We start from the raw sequence: 25,554 nt of genomic DNA, 5'->3' as shown, positions 1-25,554 counted from the left end.
ATTTTTCCTCTGAATCTCTGAATTTCATTAGCTGCCCTTTAAACGATAATCTACTTTTGACGAATGTATGGAAAAGTTTTGGATTTTCACCAGCTTTTCCCCACAATCTTCTTTTCAACATTTCTCTCTTCCTCCTTCCTTACCCAGCTACACTCGTTCCCTGCTCATATATCCTGATCAACTGGCGGGCTGGAGTGACGCCTACATCTCCGCAAGTGTACACCTTGAAGCTCCATTGCTTTCTGGCATCTCTGATTACACCAATCTCCCTTCTTTCTTAACCATCCCTCTGTATTCGAGGATAAGGGTACACACACACGTTTCCAGTCCTTCCTTGTAAAATTCAAGGAAACGTTCATCACAATACCCTCATTACTGAACTCCATACCCTAATCTAAGATAACGTAAATAAAATATATGTTCTGTGTAGTTCCCACGATTGAATATTTCTCAAGCCCTGTCTCGTCTCCGCTCTCTGACTTCCTCGTTCACCACATAATCAACAATATCACTGCATGACCACTCTCCCCAGGTGTGGGGGTTCACTGAGCACCCACACTCGACCTTCCTTCAATATGGGTTGTTGAGGTCAAGGTTAGGGAAAGGACCTCAGGAAGCAGCTGCTCCTCCTCGTCCGGTGGCGCCATTGCAACTCGGCACCAGAGGTTCCTCTGGAAGGTGTCCCGCCGTAATCTTGTTATCTAAGGGTGAAACAGAAGGAGAAGAGAGAAGAGTTGTGCGAGTTACGTGTTGCTGAGTAGTTACGTTTGAGACGGAACCGGTGTAATTTGTGGACTGGGTGTCAGCAACCCAAGTGTACGTGAAGTGAGGAGGAAAGACAGCGACCTGGGCCTAGCAGGACTGTGTGACTAGCATCATAATGGTGGCTCGTGGCGTCCACGTCATTAATCCTCTCACCGTCTAGCTGGAAGTAATTCCCTGGTCGCTGGATATCTACTATCTATCTATCTATCTATTTCTATATAACTATACATACATACATACCACATACAGTATAACTATGCAACGCTTTCTGTTCAACAAAGTGTAAAATGTACAAACCATAATATTTCCACTTAACATTCCTGTATATCTGCCATCATCTGTAGATACACCAAACCCACGTGCTTATCCAAAGCGTGGAAACAACTATACCATCTTGATCTTCAGCTCTTTTGTGATTCAATAACTAACTATTATCACGACCCCCCAGTTCTGTAATATCTCAACTGTTCATCTTCAGACGAATGACTCCCTAAATTCAATACACCACTCTCTCTCTCTCTCTCTCTCTCTCTCTCTCTCTCTCTCTCTCTCTCTCTATATATATATATATATATATATATATATATATATATATATATATATATATATATATTATCCCTGGGGATAGGGGAGAAAGAAATACTTCCCACGTATTCCCTGCGTGTCGCAAAGGCAACTAAAAGGGGAGGGAGGGAGGGAGGGGGGGCTGGGTATCCTCCCCCTCCAGTTTTGACTTTTCCAAAAGAGGAATCAGAGAAGGGGGCCAAGTGACAATTTTCCCTTTTGGGCTCAGTTCTCTGTTCTTAACGCTACCTCGCTGACGCGAGAAATGGCGAATAAGTATGAATATAATTTTTTATCATACTTAATCGCCGTCTCCCGCGTTTGCGAGGTAACACAAGGAGACAGACGAGGAATGGCCCAACCCACCTAAATACATATGTATACACATAAATGCCCCCACACGCACATATACATACATATCCAATTCAACGTATACATACACAGACATATACATATATACACATGTACATATTCATGCTGCCTTCATCCATTCCCGTCGCCACCCGGTCACACACGAAAAAGCATCCCCTTCCAGCGAGTCAGTGCCAGGAACATACAATAAAGGCCTCATTCGTTCACACTCAGTCTCTAGCTGTCACATGTAATGCACTGAAACCATAGGCTCCCTTTCCAAATCCAGGCCCCACACACCTTTCCATGATTTACCCCAGACGCTTCACATGCCCTGGTTCAATTCATTGACAGCACGCCGACCCCGGTATACCACATCGTTACAATTCACTCAATTTCTTGCACGCCTTTCATCCTCCTGTATGTTCAGGATATATGTGTCAGAGGTGGAGACCAAATTGGAGGTGGAAGGATGGAGTGAAAAAGATTTTGAGCGATCGGGGCCTGAACATGCAGGAGGGTGAAAGTCGTGCAACAAATAGAGTGAATTGGAACGATGTGGTATACCGGGGTCGACGTGCTGTCAATGGATTGAACCAGGGCATGTGAAGCATCTGGGGTAAACCATGGGAAGTTTTGTGGGGCCTGGATGTGGAAAGGGAGCTGTGGTTTCGGTGCATTATACATGACAGCTAGAGACTGAGTGTTAACGAATGTGGCCTTTGTTGTCTTTTCCTAGCGCTACCTCGTGCGTGCGCGGGGGAAGGGGGTGTCATTTCATGTGTGGCGGGGTGGCGACGAGAATGAATAACGGCAGCAAGTATGAATTATGTACATGTGTATATATGTCTGTGTATGTATATACATGTATACGTTGAAATGTATAGATATGTACATGTGCGCGTGTGGACTTGTATGTATATAAATTTGTGTGTGTGAGTTGGGTCATTCTTTCGTCCGTTTCCTCGCGCTACCTCGCTAACGCGGGAGACAGCTACTATAATAAATTATATATATATATATATATATATATATATATATATATATATATATATATATATATATATATATATATATCGCAAAAGATCACAATTTTGCGCGTGATCAAGATATTCCTATGAGTCCACGGGGAAAATGAAACACGTTAAGTTCCCAAATGCACTTGCGTGTAATAATCACATCATCAGGGGAGACACAAGAGAGAAATATCACAGTCAGTTGATATACATCGAAAAGACGAAGCTAGGACGCCATTTGGTAAACATGCAATTGTCCAAGACAGACAACGAGCGTTCATAAACTTATCATTTTACAAATTTTATCAACAATAAAGTTATCTAATTTGTATAGACCATCACTAATATTAAGATTATAATTTTCTGTGTATTCAATGATAGAAGATTCAATGATATTTCTCGTGGTAACAGAGTTAGAGTTAATAAATGAGATGGCATTACTCCAGTCAATACAATGATCATAGATTTTAACGTGATTAAACAAGGCATTTGATTCTTGTCCCGTTCTTATACTATACTTATGCTGAAGTCAAACAGAAAGATCCTTACCAGTATGCCCAACATAAAATTCATCACAATTTCCACACGGCACTTCATAGATGCATCCAGGAGAATTTTCTGGTGAATTCCTGATTAAGATATTCTTTATAAAGATATTCTTTATAGTATTATTGTTGCTGAAGGCAATTTTTACATTAAAGGATTTAAGCAACATGGGAAGCAAAGTGAAATTATTATTAAAAGGGAGAACTAAAAGATTCTTGGTGTCAATGGGAGGTTTGGGCTCAACTCTATAACATGATTTATTTGCTAACTTTAGAGATTTATCAATGAAAGATCTAGGGTACTTTAACTTAGATCCAATAAAATATATCTTATCAACTCATCATCAATAAACTCTGGACTGCAAATACGTAATGCCCTAAGGAACATAGATTGAAATGATGATAATTTAACTATCATGCTGAGATGAGTAATAATGTATATATGAGCATACATTGGTAGGTTTTCTGTAGATGCTAAACTTAAAACTTGTTTCCTTGCTTCAGGATCATGCAATCGTGTTTCATTTTCCCCGTGGACTCATAGGAATATATATATATATATATATATATATATATATATATATATATATATATATATATATATATATATATATATATATATATTATCTTGCTTTGTCGCTGTTTCCCGCGTTAGCGAGGTAGCGCAAGGAAACAGACGAAAGAATGGCCCAACCCTCCCACATACACTTGTATATACATACACATCCACACACGCAAATATACATACCTATACATCTCAACGTATACATATATACACATGTACATAATTCATAATGTCAGCCTTTATTCATTCCCATCGCCACCTCGCCACACATGAAATAACAACCCCCTCCCCCCTCATGTGTGCGAGGTAGCGCTAGGAAAATATATATATAATATATTCCTATGAGTGAACACGACAGCCTAATACTACTGAAACTGATAATTCAGTGTTGCTACAGACAACCTTAATACCTTTCTTACTCCCATAATAAGTCAATAACATGAATATGGAAGCCTCACTCTTACTGAATCACTAGAAATAAGAGGTTTAAACTGACCTTGGTTGCCTACATACCTATAATTCCCATGTTAACCCTCCAGACACAAGGAATCGCCCTCAGAGAGTGTGCGTCACCTAATGACCCACATCCCAAACGTCTCTCCCCAGCACCACTACTACTCACCACCCATAACCCTCCACGCACACTGACAAGTTTAATAAAGAAGCGATGTGTGGCATCTCTCCCCAACCTGAAGTTGCCTAGCGGTCACCGGCAGTGCGGATATAAATACATCCCGGAGTTCGCCCAGCTCAGTCTACCTTAGGAACTCGAGTGGTCAGCATACACGTTCAGTTGAATTTGTATAAACGTCATACCTTGTATATAAAGTTAAACGTTTAAGATTTCTTATATATAAACTTAACTGTTGTTAAAGATATTCAAAAATGTAACAGCATGGACGACTTAAAGGAAATCATTTGTTGTTTCAATACATTCTGCCCAGTAGATTACCGAGGGGGTTAGCTAAGGTGGCTGTGTGTAGTAGCAAGGATTTGCTCGGCCGTGAAGCACGACCAGTCGACGGGAGAACTAATGGTGGTGGGAAGTCAGACCTCTCCTCCTTCATCCTACCAGCCACGTAGAGACCTAATCCTTCCGAATAACCTTACCTGACCAACAGTGACAACAGACGAAACATCAACAAAAGACATACGTTCCTCTTACATGGAGAGGCAACAGGCATTTCCTTCAGCTGTGAGCTGTAATCTATATCAAAAAAGTTTGGCTTCTAATAATTTTGTGCAAAATGTTGATATCTGGAGGTGTAAGGTAAGGTCGGGACCTTTTTCTTATTTACCCCCCACTGAGCAGGTCTCCTGTATACTATTATTCATTTCAGTGACTATTCTGGTTCCGTCACCGGCAATCCCCTAAAAAAATGATACAATATTCGTCTGAACTTAGGCTCAACGGTAGGAACATTACCATGATGACCGGTCTTGAAACTGGCCCTTGAGGCCCGAGTGAAAGCTCAGGCCGTCGTGCTCATAATATGCTCGAAAACGTCCTAAGAGTCCAGCAGACTGAATTGACGCAAGTGAACGTGTTACATAACCTATGACACTATGTTTCCACGGCGGGAAGATATTGCCTCTCTCTCTCTCTCTCTCTCTCTCTCTCTCTCTCTCTCTCTCTCTCTCTCTCTCTCTCTCTCTCTCTGCCGTGATTTACAGACTTGGCAACAACACTTCACAAATGTGACCATGGTGTTAAATAGCACTTACAATGCGAAGGACTGGAATCACCAAAAAAATAGAAGACCAGTATACAACTTTTTAACGAACAGATCACAAGAGTTAATCGTAAACCCTGCCATGTGCAGCGCCTCTTATGATAAAATGCTCAGTGCTCCGAGGAAGTGTACCAGCATCCCTCATGTTCCTCACCCTTGCGTCTGACACAAACACGAACCACACTACCTTCTCCTCACGGGGATATCTGGTGGGGTCGTCAGGGGGTCTTCACCCCATCAACCTAGGACAGACCCAGGCTGCCGGATTGGTTGTTAGTCGACCATGCTGGTGGAAGAAGCCGTTGCCCTCAGGCTCTCACAGCCCCTCCACAGCTTGACTGGTCAGGCACACATTGTAGGTACTTTTCCAGTGCACACTTGAACTTCTATCGTGCATCCCAAGGTGTTTCTGATGGTAGATGGCAAGGTGTTGAAGAGTCTTGGGGCCCCAGATGCTTAAGATGTTCTGTCTTTTAGTACATATGGCACCTACGGATTTCAGAGGCAGTATTTCACAGTCTTCCATGTCTGTCGTGTCTAAGATTTTCCTGGTACAGATGATGATATATACCTCTCCCATTTGCGCTCCTGGAAGTACGTACAGCCTCAATCATGTCAGCCATTCCCAGTGCATAGCATCTGGCCTCTGGAAGGGCAGGGATGACGGTAAGGGGTGGACATCCAGTCACTGGAAGTGCAGGGGGGGGGAGTTTGACAGTAAGGGGTGCTATCACCCCTTACTATCACCCCTCCCCCGCCATCAGTGGAATGGCGGGGGAGGGGTGATAGTAAGGGGTGCGACATCCAGTTACTGGAAGGGTTGGGGTGATGGTAAGGGGGCGCCACATCCAGTTACTCGAAGAGCGGGGGTGATGGTGCGCGGAGAGAGAGAGAGAGAGAGAGAGAGAGAGAGAGAGAGAGAGAGAGAGAGAGAGAGAGAGAGAGAGAGAGACAACGGGGAGAGCGAGGCTGGTGGCGGCGCGTCGCCCTACACAATGGGACAATACAAGGACGGAGGACAGTGATCACGTGCACACGTCACGATATTGTCAGGCTGGGTTGTTAACTTTACCACAAAAGGAAGAAGCCACAATGAAGACAACGGATGGCATCAACAGCAGCTGTAACGTCCAGGCTGGTGGCAACCAGAGACGAGTTACAACTAACCTTGAGGCACGCCACTATATTTACTAACTACACTTCAACGACGGCAGGGTACTTAGTTAGCTGTTAGTTAGTTAGTAACAAGTCATGAGGCGATGTACGTATATACATGTTATGTGGGTCGGTTGGGCCATTTCTTTCGTCTGTTTCCTTGCGCTACCTCGCTAACGCGGGAAACAGCCACAAAGCAAAATAAAATAAAATAAATAATATATATATATATATATATATATATATATATATATATATATATATATATATATATATATATATATATATATATATATAACATCTACTGACTATCCTGCGTCTTCTATCTCATTCTTGTAACTCCGATGATGATGTGATTACACGAAAGTCCACTTAGGACTTATCGTGCTTCATTTTCCCTCGTGGTTATCAGCAAATACTAGATCACGCGCATCACTGTGACCTTCTGCAATATATATATATATATATATATATATATATATATATATATATATATATATATATATATATATATATATATATATATATTATAGAGAAAAGTCAAATGTTGCGTGTCGTTGGCAAGCGATGGATGTCGTATCGTAGTGAAAACTTTTCTTTTTGTGGTGGTAATCAAACGGTGTCAAACACGAGTGAGAGGCAGGCAGGGAGGCTGGCTTGTGGTAGTGGTGAACAACAGGCGTCACACAGAGCGAAGGTAGAGATATGGTAGGCGGGTGAAGGTCCGCGCCCACAAGTGACAATGGTTGACGGCAGTGGAGTGAGAGGCAATGACGCGTGGTGGCGCGTCCCTCACAATAAGCAAGTGTCAAGTGTACTTACACTCGGTGAGGCTGGCGATGCCCGCTAGGGTGGTGACGGGCACTTGCGGGTTGATGTTCGGCTCCCCATTCATCGTGCCCCATCACTACACCTGCAAACACAACAACGTATCAGTACACAGCCACGTCAACACTCTCTGCCACTATCACCTGATCAAATATATAACCTATTATGGATTTTTAACATCAATACTTAAATATTTCAAACCTCAAACAAACCAGACAAATAAGACAAGCAAATAATTTAAATACAATTCTAAGACAAAATCTTAAATATCTGGCAACACACACACACACACACACACACACACACACACACACACACACACACACACAATCTCACCCAACATGCCCTCCCATTACCCCAGGCAAATCTCAAGATGATTTTTTCGTATACTGACGACGACCTCACAATCACACCACACCACACCACACCACTCGGGGGCACCACAGCTGCAACATCATACATACACACACACATACATGACTACATTATACACCTGAAACAATGGTTCACTCGGAGGAGAATGTGTATCGCCATACAAATCTACGATCATTCTTCTAACCCGAGACCAACATGAATACTGCTCACAACCTCCACTCACCTTGACTGGCCAATCTCTCCCACTGAGCTTATACTGAACCATTCTCAGCATCACATAATGAGACACACATGATACCCGCTCCCCCACATCAATCACATCAAGGCAAGAAGAACACACAAGCTACATACTCTTACAACACTAAATGACACCAGATCTAACCAGGAAAAAGAATCCCTCAGCAACCTAGACAAGCATTTCATCCAGTGCACTTTCAACTATGCCTCACCGGACTAGTATTCCTTCCTCTCCGAAGCAAACATAATGAAGCTCTCACACAGGAATCACTGGCTGCCGTGCAACCACCAACACGCAACACCTGCACGATGAGACACAAGATCCTCCCAATATACTCCTCCCTCAACATTCTGGACACTTAATTCTATGCAAAATTAAACATCAACCCTCAAGTGGAAATCAAAAGCTTACCTCTACCTCACACTTCAGTGACCATTAACAACAGATCTCAGTCTTAAACCCACCAACGTTAACCCATCACAAACCACACTTCCCAGACACGAGTTACATTACACCGCGTCATACACTTTGGACATTACCCACCGGAGGTACAACATTACAAATACCTTTTCAACATATCCCAAGACCGTTTCTGCCCACAATACAATTATTACAAAGAAGACACCGAGCAATTACTACTTACTACACATGAAGGAAGTGGGAGCTAAGCGTTTCCGTAAGCTCCTCAGTGAGTTTACACACGTGTGTGTGTGTGTGTGTGTGTGTGTGTTGTGTGTGTGTGTGTGTGTGTGTGTGTGTGTGTGTGTGTGTGGTGTGTGTGTCTAAAAATATCTTATGTTAACGCTCGAAGTGTACGAAATAGTCTCAGTGACAACAAAGATAGATGGAAAATATGACATAATTGTCATTTCCTACTCTTATGACTGCCTCAATTCCAAGGTCAACTCGTACACTGTTTAACAGTGACGAGACAAACAAAGTGGTGTCCTGCTCTTTGTTAAAGCTCATTCATATGCCGTAGTAATAACTGTGGTGACGGTTGGGAATGAAGACTCTCTTTTTGTAGAAATTATAGATAAACTACGTCAGAAAGTAACTACAGGACTAGTTTATAGGCCCTCAGCACAGACACCTGAAGTAGAAGAAAGATTGTATGATCAGTGGGCAGGACTTTGTAATGAACAACATTATCAGAGTAGATTTTAAAGTACCGGGAACTTTACCTAAATCTGCCTAATAGTGACCTAATCCAGTAGGTCTAGAAACCTACTCGTGAACAAGATAAATCTAGCTCTTACTACAATTGAGGAAGCTCGTTAACAATGTCGAAGTTGGAGAAAAGTTTGGTATAAGTGATCTTCGGCAAGTGACTCTGGAGGTCCCTTTCAACGCTGCAAGTAATGTTGGTCAACATGACAGTCGCGAAAAATTACCCGATTTTAAACATGCAAATCTTCATGATCTTCTCACTGCTCTTGACAGGCAAACTTGGGATGATACGGTCAATGAAAAAGACATGGAAGTAGTTTGGAAAAGCTTCACACAAACTTTCAAAGCAGCAGAGGAAACATACGTACCAACAAATAGTAGACGGTGTATATCGAAGACAAAACCAAAGTGGAGGAGGAACAGTGAAATAACACAGTGCTGTTGTCTAAGAAAGTAGCTGATAAGAAATTCAGAGGATGTAATCACAAACATGTCACAGTGAGGTATGTAAATCTGCGTCGAGAAAGAAATACGACAAACCACGTTAATATGAAGCGTAGTATGATGCTGAACATTACACAAGACACCCTGAGGAGCTTTACCGTTATGTTAGAAGCAAGACAATCATTACCCAGGTAATAGATCCACCAATTATGGAAAACACTGACTTGGTGCAAGACAACGCGGCCATGACATAAATATCATATGACTTTTTTGCATCTGTGTTTGCGATCGAAGACACGACCCATGTCTTAGATCCAGTTTCACTGAGAAGGTAATATTCTTCAACAAACTGACATAAAAGTCGAAAACATACTTTCAGCAATAAACAGAATATGAAAATAACTAAAACGGCAGATCCTGAGAAGTTTTGTCTGAGAACAATGAAAGAGGAGAAATGTGAGACAGTTAAGCCCTTGACTGCTCTTTTCCGTAAGTCACTTGTCTCAGGAAAAGTTCCAGATGAATGGAAGTTTGCTTAACGTTTGTAGTTGGACAACTTATGGAAACCATCATTCGAGATAGAAGTGTAAACCATTTAAATGATCACCACATAGTAAACCACTCTCAACATGGTTGTTGACGACATCGCTCACGTCTGACTAATCTGCTTGACTTGTTTCATGATATAATCAACATGTATGACGAAAGTAAAGTTGTTCATGTTATCTAGCCAGACTTTCAAAAAGCTTTCGACATTGTTCCTCATCAAAGATTACCAACAGAAATTACGTCACACGGTATAGATGGGGTTGTACTTCAGTGGACAGAAAATTGGTTAAGTGGCCGTAAGCAAAAAGTTCTGGTTAACGGTCAAGCCTGAGAATGGTTGGAGGATACGAACTGTAACTCATGATCACTTTAATGTCAGATATAAGATAGAAAAACAGAACAGGTGCATGGCTCCTTGGGGGACTCTTACTTCGAAAGTTGCGCATACATCTCCCAACTATTCCAAGTATTCCTTTCTCACGCAATTTGTGAGCCATGTCACAAAGGTCACAATGTATACATCTCATGAGCAATGTTTGTTCTCCAGAACCTCATAAATGTTATCACAGTGGTCCAGCAACTAAGAGATGAACTGATCTCAAAACCACGTTGTCTTGGGTTATGTTGGTTCATCGGGTCTATATAACCAATCACTTTTCCTCTAAAGACCTACTGGAAGATTTCAAAAGTGTGCATTATCTGTCGATAATGTTCTGAAATCGCTTTACTTCTGCCTTTGTGGGTTAAGGCTGCGTGAGTCAGTTTCAAAACTCTCGGGGAAGATGTTAGTGTCTCGATACTTACTGGTCAAAACGTTTGGTGACCCGTGCAAGAGGTGTTTTGCAATTCCTGAAGACGACCGAGTACCATAAGTATGGGCTGGTCCTGGCCTGGCCAGAGTGCTAAGACATATTCTCAATGATCCTCCCGAAATCCTGTGGTCAAGTGGTGATACGTGGTACCTGTTACACGGGAGGGTTACCGTTTACCAAGAAGTCTGGTGGGTCGCTTATCTTTAAGCTGCTCCTCACTTATGTTACAAACCTCAGGTTGCTCCTCATCCGTCTGTCATAAACCTTAGGTTGCCCCTCATTCGTCTGTCATAAAGCTTAGGTTGCCCCTCATTCGTCTGTCATAAAGCTTAGGCTGCCCCTCATTCGTCTGTCATAAAGCTTAGGTTGCCCCTCATTCGTCTGTCATAAAGCTTAGGCTGCCCCTCATTCGTCTGTCATAAAGCTTAGGTTGCCCCTCATTCGTCTGTCATAAACTTAGGTTGCCCCTCAATCGTGACATAAACCTTAGGTTGCCCCTCATTCGTCTGTCATAAAGCTTAGGTTGCCCCTCATTCGTCTGTCATAAAGCTTAGGCTGCCCCTCATTCGTCTGTCATAAAGCTTAGGTTGCCCCTCATTCGTCTGTCATAAAGCTTAGGCTGCCCCTCATTCGTCTGTCATAAACTTAGGTTGCCCCTCAATCGTGACACAAACCTTAGGTTGCCCCTCATTCATCTGTCAGAAACCTTAAGCTGCTCCTCCTCGCTCGTCAGCTATACGTCAGAGTACTTTCGACGCCCATGTTGACATGATAGTGGGATGTAGCTGTGGTTGTCGTGCATGAACAAATTCATGATAACACACAACTCCAGCGTGCACAAAGACTGATGTCCATACTAACAAAACGGCAACAGATGACACAATACATACAACCTCACGAAGGAAATATTGTTTAACTCATGCACCAACTGTATCAAGTTTCAGATCCAAGCAGTGTACTGTGTACCGAGTTGATCACATCAGCCTGCAACCCATGGACGGAATGGGTGGACTGCCAGACCAATACACCTCAGCCTGCCACTCAAGGAGGGACGGACAGACGGACGGGGAGAACAGTACCGCACCAATATATCGAGGCCTGCCAACCACAGACGGACAGTGAGGACAGCATCACAAATACGTACCAGCCTGCCACTATGGACGGACGCGGAGGACAGTACCGGACCAATAAGCCTCCCGTGCTACCACATATGTACGGAATACAAATGGAAATTAATCGAACCCTTCCATGATGCCAGTTACATCTGACTTTTGTACGTCGACTGGCAGTTCATTAATAGCTATTTGTCATATTGTGGCAACTTCAACAATCATGTTCGTTTCGGTACATATATCTTACTACATTAATCATAACTACATTAATCATAATCCTTAGTTAAATTTGCCTTGAATGAGAAAGATGAGAAGTGAGAGCCAGGGTGGAGGTGGAAGTGAAGGTCAGGGTGGAGGTAGAAGTGAAGGTCAGGGTGGAGGTAGAAGTGAAGGTCAGGGTGGAGGTAGAAGTGAAGGTCAGGTTGGAGGTAAGAAGTGGGGGTCAGGGTGGAGGTAAGAAGTGAAGGTCAGGGTGGAGGTAAGAAGTGAGGGTCAGAGTGGAGGTAAAAGGAAGGGGTCAGAGTGGAGGTAAGAAGTGGGGGGTCAGGGTGGAGGTAAGAAGTGAGGGTCAGAGTGAAGGTAAGAGGGGTGAAAAGTGAGAGGTGGAAAGAGCGACGGAGATGTGAGGGTGAAAGAGCCGAGAAAGGATAAGGAGAGAGCCGAGATTAGGATGGCAGGTGTGAGGAAGGTGGGAAGGGATGAGGGAAGGCCTGGAGTGGGGAAGAGGTAAGGGGGCTTAGGGCGAGGGAGGCAGGAAGCAATGAGGGAAGCTCTTGGGTAAGGGAGGCAAGAAGCCATGAGGGAAGGTCTTGAGAGAGGGAGACAGGAAGCGATGAGGGAAGGTCCATGTTGAGGGAGGCAGGAAGGGATGCGGTAGCGTCTAGAGGGAGGGAGGCAGGAAGCGATGAGGGAAGGCCTAGGGTGAGGGAGGCAGGAAGGGATGAGGGAAGGCCTACGGTGAGGGAGGCAGGAAGGATGAGGGAATATTTTAAATGAGGGAGACAGGAAGTATGAAGAAAGGCACAGGGTAAGGGAAGTAGGAAGGGGTGAGGGAAGAGGAGAGGTCTCGTGTGAGGGAGAGGGGAAAGCCTAGGGTGAGGAGGGCAAGAAGGGGTGAGGGAAGGCCTAGGGCGAGCGAGGAAGTAAGGACTAAGGAAGGGGGGAAGGCCAAGGGGGAGGACCTCAGGAGGGAAGAGATCAGACGCAACTCACTATACAGTATTCCGTCTTCCGCTTCCTGGAAGCCAGTGGAGGTTGTGGTCCTCGACATGCATAATGGGTAACCGATTGTCGCATGTTTCTTGCTACACCAATGGATCTTTCTTCTTCAACCTTTCCCTGAGTATCGCATGATACTCTAAGTTTACGTTATATGTCCGACAGTTTACTGATAAGGTAGTCTTTCCTTTGCTGGGTGAACTTCGAAAAAAAAAAAAATAAATTCGAGTTAATTTCAGATCTGGAACTCTCGTCTCCCGTACGTACACTGGTCATTTTCCTTGTTCTACAGTCGATCTTTTGTTCGTTCTTCTGGCAGGTATATATATATATATATATATATATATATATATATATATATATATATATATATATATATATATATATATATACCTGTAGCAGGTATGGAACACCAAGGAGACCATGTCATGAACATATTCCTCCTCTGTCTTGGTACTAGCCACAGTCTCCCATTGTGTCGCACACATATCAATAATTACATCCGGCCATTTTATTCGCTCATCATTCAAACTGAAATTGTTGCATATACCTCCATGGTTACGTGTGTTTTGTGCTGGAGGTGAAGCATCCAAACTTGTTCTTACTTCAATCAGGTTCTGGTCAGAGTACAAGGCCCCTGACTTGGTAATGTCTTAAGTCACCATTATTTGTACAGATATTAAGTCCACGGTGTTATTTCTTCTGGCTAGTTTTGTCACTCACTGACAGAGAAAGAACGTGTCACACACACGGAATTACTGTCCTTTTTGCAGATGTTCGTTCGAGCTGCCTTGACCCCTGGCTGATGGAATGGGTCATTTGTTGTGGTCAAACATAAGTAGATGAGAACAAGTTATATGATTCAAATTAGCATACTGGCCTTGGAATCTGTAAACTGTACAGCTGGTGAGATGGCTACGTAGCTGATGACTGGGTCACCACCCAGAGAACCGGTAGATGTTATACATCCATACACACACATCTCTCTCTCTCACTATATATATATATATATATATATATATATATATATATATATATATATATATATATATTATATATATATATATATATATATATATATATATATATATATATATATTATATATATATATATATATATATATATATATATATATATATATATATATATATATATATATATATATTACTTATTTATTCATTACACTTAATCGCCGTCTCCCGTGATAGCGAGGTAGCACAAGGAAACAGACGAAAGAATGGCCCAACACACCGACATACACATGTATATACATAAACGCCCACACATGTACATATACATACCTATACATTTCAACGCATACATACATATACATATATACCCATGTACATATTCATACTTGCTGCCTTCATCCATTCCCGTCACCAGCCCGCCAAACATGAAATATCACACACCCTCCCCCCCTCCGAGGTAGCGCTACGAAAAGAAAACACAAGCCACATTCATTCACACTCAGTTTCTATCTGTCATGTGTAATGTATCGAAACCAAAGCTCCCTTTCCACATCCAGGCCCCACAAAACTTTCCAGCGCTTCACACGCCCTGGTTCAATCCACTGACAGCACGTCGACCTCGGTATACCACTTCGTTCCAATTCACTCTATTCCTTGCACGCCTTTCACCCTTCTGTATGTTCAGGCCCCGATCGCTCAAAATCCTTTTCACTCCATCCATCCATCTCCAATTTGGTCTCCCGCTTCTCCTCGTTCCCTCTGACACATTTATCCTCTTTGTCAATCTTTCCTCACTCATTTTCTACATGTGACCAAACCATTTCAACACATCCTCTCCTGCTCTCTAAGCCACACTCTTTTTACTACCACACGTCTCTCTTACCCTTTCATTACTTACTCGGTCAAACCACCTCACACCCTATATTGTCTTCAAATATTTCATTTCCAACACATCCATCCTCCTTCGCACAACCCTATGTATAGCCCATGCCTCGCAACCATATACATTGTTGGAACCACTATTCCTTCAAACATACCCATTTTTGATTTCCGAGATAACGTTCTCGCCTTCCACACATTCTTCAACGCGCTCAGGACCTCCGCCCGCTCCCCCACCCTACGATTCACTTCCGCTTCCATGGTTCCATCCGCTGCCAAATCCACTCCCAGACATCTAAAACACTTCACTTCTTCCTCCAGTTTTTCTCCACTCAAACTTACCTCCTAATCAACTTCTCCCTCAACCCTACTGAACCTAAAAACCTTGCTCTGATTCACAATTACTCTCAGCTTACTTCCTTCACACACTTTACCAAACTCAGTCACCAACTTCTGCAGTTTCTCGCTCGAATCTGCCACCAGCGATGTATCATCAGCGAACAACAACTGACTCACTTCCCAAGCTCTCTCATCCACAACAGACTGCATACGTGCCCCTCTCTACAAAACTCTTGCATTCACCTCCCTAACAACCCCATCCGTTAACAAATTAAACAACCATGGCGACATCACACACCCCTGCCGCAAACCGACATTTACTGGGAACCAATCACTTTCCTCTCTTCCTACTCGTACACATGCCTTACATCCTTTATAACAACTTTTCACTGCTTCTAGCAACTTACCCCAACATCATATAATCTTAATACCTTCCACAAAGCATCTCTATCAACCATATCATATGCTTTTTCCAGATCCATAAATACTACACACAAATCCATCTGTTTTTCTAAGTACTTTTCACATACATTCTTCAAAGCAAACACCTGATCCACACATCCTCTACTACTTCTGAAACCACACTGTTCTTCCCCAATCTGATGCTCTGTACATGCCTTTATCCTCTCAATCAATACCCTCCCACAAAATTTTCCAGGAATACTCAACAAACTTATACCTCTGTAATTTGAACATTCACCTTTATCCCCTTTGCCTTTGCACAAAGGCAACATACATGCATTCTGCTAATCCTCAGGCACTTCACCAAGAACCATACATACAGGCACTTCACCATGAACCATACATACAATGAATATCCTTACCAACCAATCAACAACACAGTCACCCTCTTCTTAAATAAATTCCACTGCAATACCATCCAAACCCGCCGCCTTGCCGGCTTTTCACCTTTCGCAAAGCTTTCGCTACCTCTTCTCTGTTTACCAAACCATTCTCCCCGACCCTCTCACTTCGCACACCACCTCGACCAAAACATCCCATATATGCCACTCTATCATCAAACATATTCAACAAACCTTCAAAATACTCACTCCATGTCCTTCTCACTTCACCGCTACCTCCCCATTAGTCCCCTTCACCGATGTTCCCATTTGTTCTCTTGTCTTACGCACTTTATTTACCTCCTTCCAAAACATGTTTTTATTCTCCCTAAAATCTGTTCACAGAGTATTTCGAAAATATTATCCATACATAACTATAAAACGGTATCATCAACTGAAAAATATCTACTAGTATTGCGTACAATGAATAATTACAAATCTTGATGATAAACAGAGATGCAACGTTTCATTACTGCCAGTGAAATAGCAAGCCGAAACTCTTGCCCCTACTGACAGTTCATCCTTACCTTACATTAGGTTGTTTACGGTAATTAGGTTAGGTTTGGTTAAGCCTGTTAACATTAGGCCAGAAAAGGTTTTGTTCGATTCAGTTCGATTTTCTGAAGTGAGTGTAAATCTTCAGGAACAAACTGTCAGTAGAGACTGAAGTGTTGGGAAACATTCGAGGACGAACACGTAATGCGTGCTGAACTGTGTAGCATCCACGGTTACATAATGCTGCAAGCAAGGAGACTGTAGCATTCACGGTTACATAATCTGCACGCAAGGAGACTGTAGCATTCACGGTTACATAATGCTGCAAGCAAGGAGACTGTAGCATCCACGGTTACATAATGCTGCAAGCAAGGAGACTGTAGCATCCACGGTTACATAATGCTGCAAGCAAGGAGACTGTAGCATCCACGGTTACATAATGCTGCAAGCAAGGAGACTGTAGCATCCACGGTTACATAATGCTGCAAGCAAGGAGACTGTAGCATCCACGGTTACATAATGCTGCAAGCATGGAGACTGTAGCATCCACGGTTACATAATGCTGCAAGCAAGGAGACTGTAGCATCCACGGTTGCATAATGCTGCAAGCAAGGAGACTGTAGCATCCACGGTTACATAATGCTGCAAGCAAGGAGACTGTAGCATTCACGGTTACATAATGCTGCAAGCAAGGAGACTGTAGCATTCACGGTTACATAATGCTGCCAGCAAGGAGACGGTGACATTAAATCAAGAACCACTGGACATATGCTCAACACGATGTCATTCTATCAACACTATCAAGCCAACTGAGCGTAATTAATCATTACTGATGTCCAGTCTGTACACAACCACGTAGTAACAAAGACCTTATATGATCACCTCCCACGCTAACAGAATCTGAGGGATGAAGATGCAGGCAAAATAGATGTTTCATGCCACTGCCAACAAGTAAAGACTGCGGCAATATTTGACAGCACCAACGTGTAAAATAATTCCTCCAAAAGATATCCACAACCTAAAGACTGGAACAATGAAGAGGTCTGAGGACCACATGTGGATGGTCGGAGTCTCAGCTGTATCCCTACTACAAATACTTCAATCATGAGACCAGTTAACTGGACAACATTTGGTGATAGCAGCCTCTTCCTGGTCTTGCTCTCCAAAAAGCTCACATATTGAGAGTCACCAACTCAGACTGGCCAATCTAACGTAGAATGAAACTGATTATGAACCTGCTTATAAACCATAGAAGTAGGTGGGGTGGTAAAGTTAGTGATGGCCTACAGCGAAATCTATTGTTCATATATGTAACCTAATTCATAACAGGTAATAATCAATGGATTCCTACCAGTTCTCCAGATTACGGGTTCTCAAGTCTGAGTGGTGGAGGAGGAGCAGGTTGACTCTGAGAAAATGACATATAAACCTTCATACTATGCTCGCTTGTTTGCGCTGCCTCAGAATGTATTTGTAATTACTAGGAGTAAGTCTGAATAATACTGGGAGGTAATATACTGTGGCTGACAACACCAATGGAAGGGCCAGTTTTAGATAGGAAAAAAATATATATATAACTTGCTTTGCAGCTGTTATATGTTTGCTACAGAGAGGGAGGAAGACCAAACATGCGAGGAGTCGTTTAAGTATCGGCAAAATGAATTGTTTGTATGCTAAGGGATTATTTTGCTTGTCCAAATCTGTTAACGGTCTGTGTTCTGAGGGCACTTAGTTTGTGTGTTGCTTATGAAATCTATCTATCTATCTATCTATCTATCTATCTCTCTCTCTCTCTCTCTCTCTCTCTCTCTCTCTCTCTCTCTCTCTATATATATATATATATATATATATATATATATATATATATATATATATATGATCACAAAAGTGCAATAACACACTGAGTAATATAACAGGAAGGTCCCATATTGGATAAGAAAACATGAAATAGAAGAGCCGGTACATTTCGGTCCAGAGTCTAAGACCCTCTCCAGGATCTGACTATATTCCCGTGGCGGCTCTATTATCTTGTTGACTATCTTGTCATGTTGCACGCATGGTCAGTGTGCGTATATTGTCATGGTGGCTATATTATCATGGTGTCTATACTGTCGTCTTGGCTATATTATCATGGTAACTAAACTGTGTGAGAGATGAACATATCGTCTAAACGCTTCTACATCTCAAGGCTGTACTACCTTTTTGGACGTTCTTTTAGGACACTGTATTCCCAACGATATGATCATGCCAGGGGTGACTTTTCACTTTCGCCATAACCTCGAGCAGGTGGGGTCAAGCAACACTTATCTATATAGAACCATTGCCAATGTTTACGTGAGACACATTCTTAGCTTACATGCGCGCACTTCCTGTCAGGCAAAACCATACCAACCTCCATGTTTACCTCCGCTTCACACACAGTACGTCAGTTGTTACCAACATCATCATCATCGCTTCAGTCTATACAAAATGCCTTAATATGCAGTAGGCTGCATAAACAGACACAGGAAAAGGCATGAGCAGACATATAGGAAAGAAACCTTTACTCCTCTAGCAAATGGCAAGAGAAAGAACTCTAATCGAGAAGAAAAAAGCACATTGCTTGGATAAATGTCATCAAGCATGAAGACCACAAAACAAGGTTTCAGGAACACATTACAAGTTTTGATATGTGGAGAACACTTCATTCCTGGCGAGATGTCATTCAGAAACTTGTAATGACTTACATTAGAACCAGGAGGAGACGTCTTTGACCTTCCACTATACTACAAGTGAAATTGGCGAAAAGAAACCATGTGAGAAATTGTTAGCAATCTCAGTTTCAACATTTCATCCGTACGATGCAAATCTATATAAAAATCTGTGATCTCTAATCATGGTATGTCCTTAATCTCGCCTCTGATTTCATGAGGCAAAATTTATTCTCCACTGATGTATCCCAGTAAAAGTCGTTCTGAGCATGACCGCAAAACACGTAGTCATGAGCCTCTAGTGACTTATATACCTTCCTTGGTTCCTTAAATACCTGGTGTAATTTTCGGGGGTCTTCTACCCCCACAGCATGGGATGGATCACTGTTTGACCGAGCTGATGGGAAACGCAGCCCTCACGCCCACATAGCCTCCCCCAACTCATGAGTTGCGTCATGAGGCAATGGTTCATCTTTTTTTTTGAGTCTTGGTATATGTTGACACGGTGTTTATACTGTTGTAGGGATGGGGGATATCCAGAGCGTACACGGGAGAGTGAATCATGTTTATCTGTAGTGTGTGGTCTCTGATGGGTTATAGTTTAAGACTTTACTGGGAGGTTGGTTGTTCAGTGTTGGTCAGGATATCTGGTGAATATCTTGTAAAAATCTTCGGAGGTCTTCTATCCACAAGCCAAGGTTAGGTCCAGGCTGCTGGGTTGGGTCGTTAATCAACCAAGCTGTTGGAAGCTGCAGCCCACAAATCCTCCACAGCCTGTTACACAGCAGGAAAGATGTCCTTTGAATTGTTCCACCTTAAGTAGACTGAAGGTAAATCACTTGTAAACTTTTTCATGCTAATCTCCAATTCCTACTTAGTATCTACAAGTTTGAGAAGCATATCTGTGATACATGTCCAATCTAAACCATACGCTGGCAGGGCATCACCAATAGTTTTCATATTGCTGCCGAATACGATCACCCAACTGAAATGAAATGTTCGTTTACAAGGAGAGCAAGCATTTCCTTGATGTTTAAAAGGGTACTGCAAATATAATTGTCTTCATTCATTTATCCAGAGTATATATATATATATATATATATATATATATATATATATATATATATATATATATGCTCCCATCCCGTATATCGATAATGTAGAGACCTATTCCGTAGCCCATGTCTAGCATCCATATCATTGTGACGACTATACCTTCCAATTAACCATTTTTGCCCTCCCAGATAACGATATCTTTTTCCCAACACATTCTGTTCATTCACTTCAGGTTCTCTATCCCTGTATTAATCATCAAACTGTAAAATAATCATTTTTCAATTATTCTAACTACAAGAATTCCCAAATGGAAAAACTTTCTTCTTTTCATTACACATCCCTCTGTTTCCTTCCTTACTCCCACAATCTCTCGATGCATATCTTCCTGGCTTAAATTTCTCTGGTTTAACACCCTCTATCTACTTATTTTATCTTTATCCTAAAATATTCTCTTTATCCTGACTTATTCAATTTCCTTTATTATTTTCTCTATCCTAAATTATTCTCTTTCCTTTATCAATTTCTCTAACCTAAATTATTCTATCTTCCACTTGTGCATTCCTTCTCTACTCTCTCACTCCCATTTTCTATCCTGGGGTTTCTGGGTGGGGGAGGTTTGGCGGATCGATGCGACCGTTGTTTTTGTGTTTTTTGGTCATAATTCTATGTTTCTGCCAACATCATATACTTGCAAACTTTAAGAAAGTGATCATCGTGATGATGGGATGTTTCATGTGTTATAACAATACTTGTTGAAGATGGTTGCCCGTGTGTGTGTGTGTGTGTGTGTGTGTGTGTGTGTGTGTGTGTGTGTGTGTGTGTGTGTGTGTGTGTAAGCACTACCTGCTGGTGTCCTTGTCGGTCCCATTGTTTACACACATTCACTATGAATATTTTCGACTTTGTTTCCTTTATTCATTCTTTCTTCGCGAGGATATATGAACATTCTGGATGGAACTGTGCCAATTCTATAAAACTGTTTACGTAAACAACAATGTGCTCTACATGGCATGAGACATCTGCAAATCACGTGAATTCATCTCACAGCTCTGGTAATGATTTACACATTTTCTATCATTTCTATCACACACTAGATTTCGTAAACATCGGGTTTCGTTTTGGAGTACCAGTCCGCCATATTACAAGTGTATTCATATCCCTAAGCCTCAATGGATCAGAGAAAACTTTAAAATTTTGACGAATGATGCGTTGCGCGTCCAAACACTGGCGCTCCTCACCCTTGCAGGCTATAAAATGAAGTTTTAAGTCCAGGATATTCATAACGTTTGTTCTTGTTGTGTACTTACGGCAACTCTAGACTATGTCATGATATTTTACAAACATGCATTACGGGTGAACACAGGAAAAAAAATGCTGAAGCATAAGTAACATAAATGATAATCTAGACATAAAACTGAACGAGAAATGAAAGAGGGAAAATATATTATCTTCGGGGGTGGCAGGAGAGAGGTACCGTTTCGTCCCGGGTCAAGAGGATGCATGTCACACAAGACTGAAGGAATGCTGGAGATGAAGGATACAGGTTGTACGAACAGCAGATAATACTTTGATTAATAAATGGAAATGATTGCGAGAGATACATGTCTACACGAACAATAGGATGACAGGTAAGCAGAGAAGAAAAAATGAGAACCAAAAATTCTTGTCCAAGGTGGAGTTCTACAGAGGATTCAGGTATGATTATGGAGGGAAGCGCATGTGAAACTACTACTGAGTAGATATGGTACCAGTGTGAAACTACTACTGAGTAGATATGGCACCAGTGTGAAGCGTGAAGTACTGAGCAGATATGGCACCAGTGTGAAGCATGAAGTACTGAGCAGATATGGCACCAGTGTGAAGCGTGAAGTACTGAGCAGATATGGCACCAGTGTGAAGCGTGAAGTACTGAGCAGATATGGTACCAGTGTGAAGCATGAAGTACTGAGCAGATATGGCACCAGTGTGAAGCATGAAGTACTGAGCAGATATGGCACCAGTGTGAAGCGTGAAGTACTGAGCAGATATGGCACCAGTGTGAAGCGTGAAGTACTAGCAGATATGGCACCAGTGTGAAGCGTGAAGTACTGAGCAGATATGGTACCAGTGTGAAGCATGAAGTACTGAGTAGATATGGCACCAGTGTGAAGCGTGAAGTACTGAGCAGATATGGCACCAGTGTGAAGCGTGAAGTACTGAGCAGATATGGCACCAGTGTGAAGCATGAAGTACTAGCAGATATGGCACCAGTGTGAAGCATGAAGTACTAGCAGATATGGTACCAGTGTGAAGCATGAAGTACTGAGCAGATATGGTACCAGTGTGAGGCATGAAGTACTGAGCAGATATGGCACCACTGTGTTGCATGAAGTACTGAGCAGATATGGTACCAGTGTGAAGCATGAAGTACTGAGCAGATATGGCACCAGTGTGAAGCATGAAGTACTGAGCAGATATGGCACGTGTGAAGCATGAAGTACTGAGCAGATATGGTACCAGTGTGAAGCATGAAGTACTGAGCAGATATGGGACCAGTGTGAAGCATGAAGTACTGAGCAGATATGGTACCAGTGTGAGGCATGAAGTACTGAGCAGATATGGCACCACTGTGAAGCATGAAGTACTGAGCAGATATGGTACCAGTGTGAAGCATGAAGTACTGAGCAGATATGGCACCAGTGTGAAGCATGAAGTACTGAGCAGATATGGCACCAGTGTGAAGCATGAAGTACTGAGCAGATATGGTACCAGTGGGAAGCATGAAGTACTGAGCAGATATGGGACCAGTGTGAAGCATGAAGTACTGAGCAATATGGCACCAGTGTGAAGCGTGAAGTACTGAGCAGATATGGCACCAGTGTGAAGCATGAAGTACTGAGCAGATATGGCACCAGTGTGAAGCATGAAGTACTGAGCAATATGGCACCAGTGTGAAGTATGAAGTACTGAGCAGATATGGCACCAGTGTGAAGCATGAAGTAATGAGCAGATATGGCACCAGTGTGAAGCGTGAGGTACTGAGCAGATATGGCACCAGTGTGAAGCATGAAGTACTGAGCAGATATGGCACCAGTGTGAAGCATGAAGTACTGAGCAGATATGGCACCAGTGTGAAGCATGAAGTACTGAGCAGATATGGCACCAGTGTGAAGCATGAAGTACTGAGCAGATATGGCACCAGTGTGAAGCATGAAGTACTGAGCAGATATGGCACCAGTGTGAAGTATGAAGAGGTGATAAATTTCGCCTACTATGAAAGATGATGTTGCCATGACAATATTCTACTGAGAAGAGGAAAAGAGCTGTGTCTGACATCTTAATGGGGTGGTTAACTGGTAAGTCATTTTCACAATATCTACCGCATGACTCTCATGTTTTCCTAGAAGACATTACGAGTAAGGAAGGTCTGGGAGGCTCCCTAGCGGTCATCAGGGGTTGTGCATCATCCTAGTATTTATTAGGTCTGGCTGGCACGCTTCCACGTACTCAACTCTTACAAATATTCAACAACACAAACATTCAACAACTGTGATATTTGTTCTGTCCGTCAATTTTTTTTTCTCTCGCGCGCGGTTTCGATATTTAATGGGGATAGGTTAAATATGTAGTATTTTCAATTTGAAGAACTGTCAATTATACATGCCATGGCATAAGTGATTCTAACTAACAGCCATTTACATGACTATTTGGAGCAGATAAAATTTGCATAAAATTAGGTATCCACATTTTCTTTTTTCCTGGCATTTAACTCCCTTCCACATCACTAAACCTATGAAACTAATTACTTACAATCTTCATCTTCAACGCTTAGCCAAAACCAGTGCTCTTGAATATATACAGAAACTCCAGACTGACAATAACATACTGAGGCCCAAACTCCAGACTGACAATAACATACTATGGCCCAAACTCCAGACTGACAATAACACACTATGGCCCAAACTCCAGACTGACAATAACATACTATGGCCCAAACTCCAGACTGACAATAACACACTATGGCCCAAACTCGACTGACAATAACACACTATGGCCAAACTCCAGACTGACAATAACATACTTTGGCCCAAACTCCAGACTGACAATAACACACTATGGCCCAAACTCCAGACTGACAATAACACACTATGGCCCAAACTCCAGACTGACAATAACACACTATGGCCCAAACTCGACTGACAATAACACACTATGGCCAAACTCCAGACTGACAATAACATACTTTGGCCCAAACTCCAGACTGACAATAACACACTATGGCCAAACTCCAGACTGACAATAACATACTGAGGCCCAAACTCCAGACTGACAATAACACACTATGGCCCAAACTCCAGACTGACAATAACATACTATGGCCCAAACTCCAGACTGACAATAACACACTATGGTCCAAACTCCAGACTGACAATAACACACTATGGCCCAAACTCGACTGACAATAACACACTATGGCCAAACTCCAGACTGACAATAACATACTTTGGCCCAAACTCGAGACTGACAATAACACACTATGGCCCAAACTCCAGATTGACAATAACACACTATGGCCCAAACTCGACTGACAATAACATACTATGGCCCAAACTCGACTGACAATAACACACTATGGCCCAAACTCGACTGACAATAACATACTATGGCCAAACTCCAGACTGACAATAACACACTATGGCCCAAACTCGACTGACAATAACACACTATGGCCCAAACTCGACTGACAATAACATACTATGGCCAAACTCCAGACTGACAATAACATACTATGGCCCAAACTCCAGACTGACAATAACACACTATGGCCCAAACTCCAGACTGACAATAACACACTATGGCCC

At 42.4% G+C, this 25,554-nt stretch overlaps 1 protein-coding gene across 2 annotated transcripts in view; it reads right to left on the bottom strand.

The window, feature by feature from the left end:
• LOC139749880 (uncharacterized) overlaps positions 1-25,554 on the bottom strand; it is a 496,304-nt gene that overhangs the window by 346,829 nt on the left and 123,921 nt on the right. For both annotated transcript variants that reach the window (XM_071664258.1, XM_071664259.1), the window contains exon 2: positions 7,517-7,607. In XM_071664258.1, the coding sequence (XP_071520359.1) occupies positions 7,517-7,589 (73 nt within the window). In that variant the 5' untranslated portion in view covers positions 7,590-7,607. The remainder of the gene's footprint in view (positions 1-7,516; positions 7,608-25,554) is intronic.

This window comes from Panulirus ornatus, chromosome 8, assembly GCF_036320965.1.
Source record: "Panulirus ornatus isolate Po-2019 chromosome 8, ASM3632096v1, whole genome shotgun sequence".
Lineage (NCBI taxonomy): Eukaryota > Metazoa > Arthropoda > Malacostraca > Decapoda > Palinuridae > Panulirus > Panulirus ornatus.
This window is presented reverse-complemented; position numbering and strand designations above follow the sequence as displayed.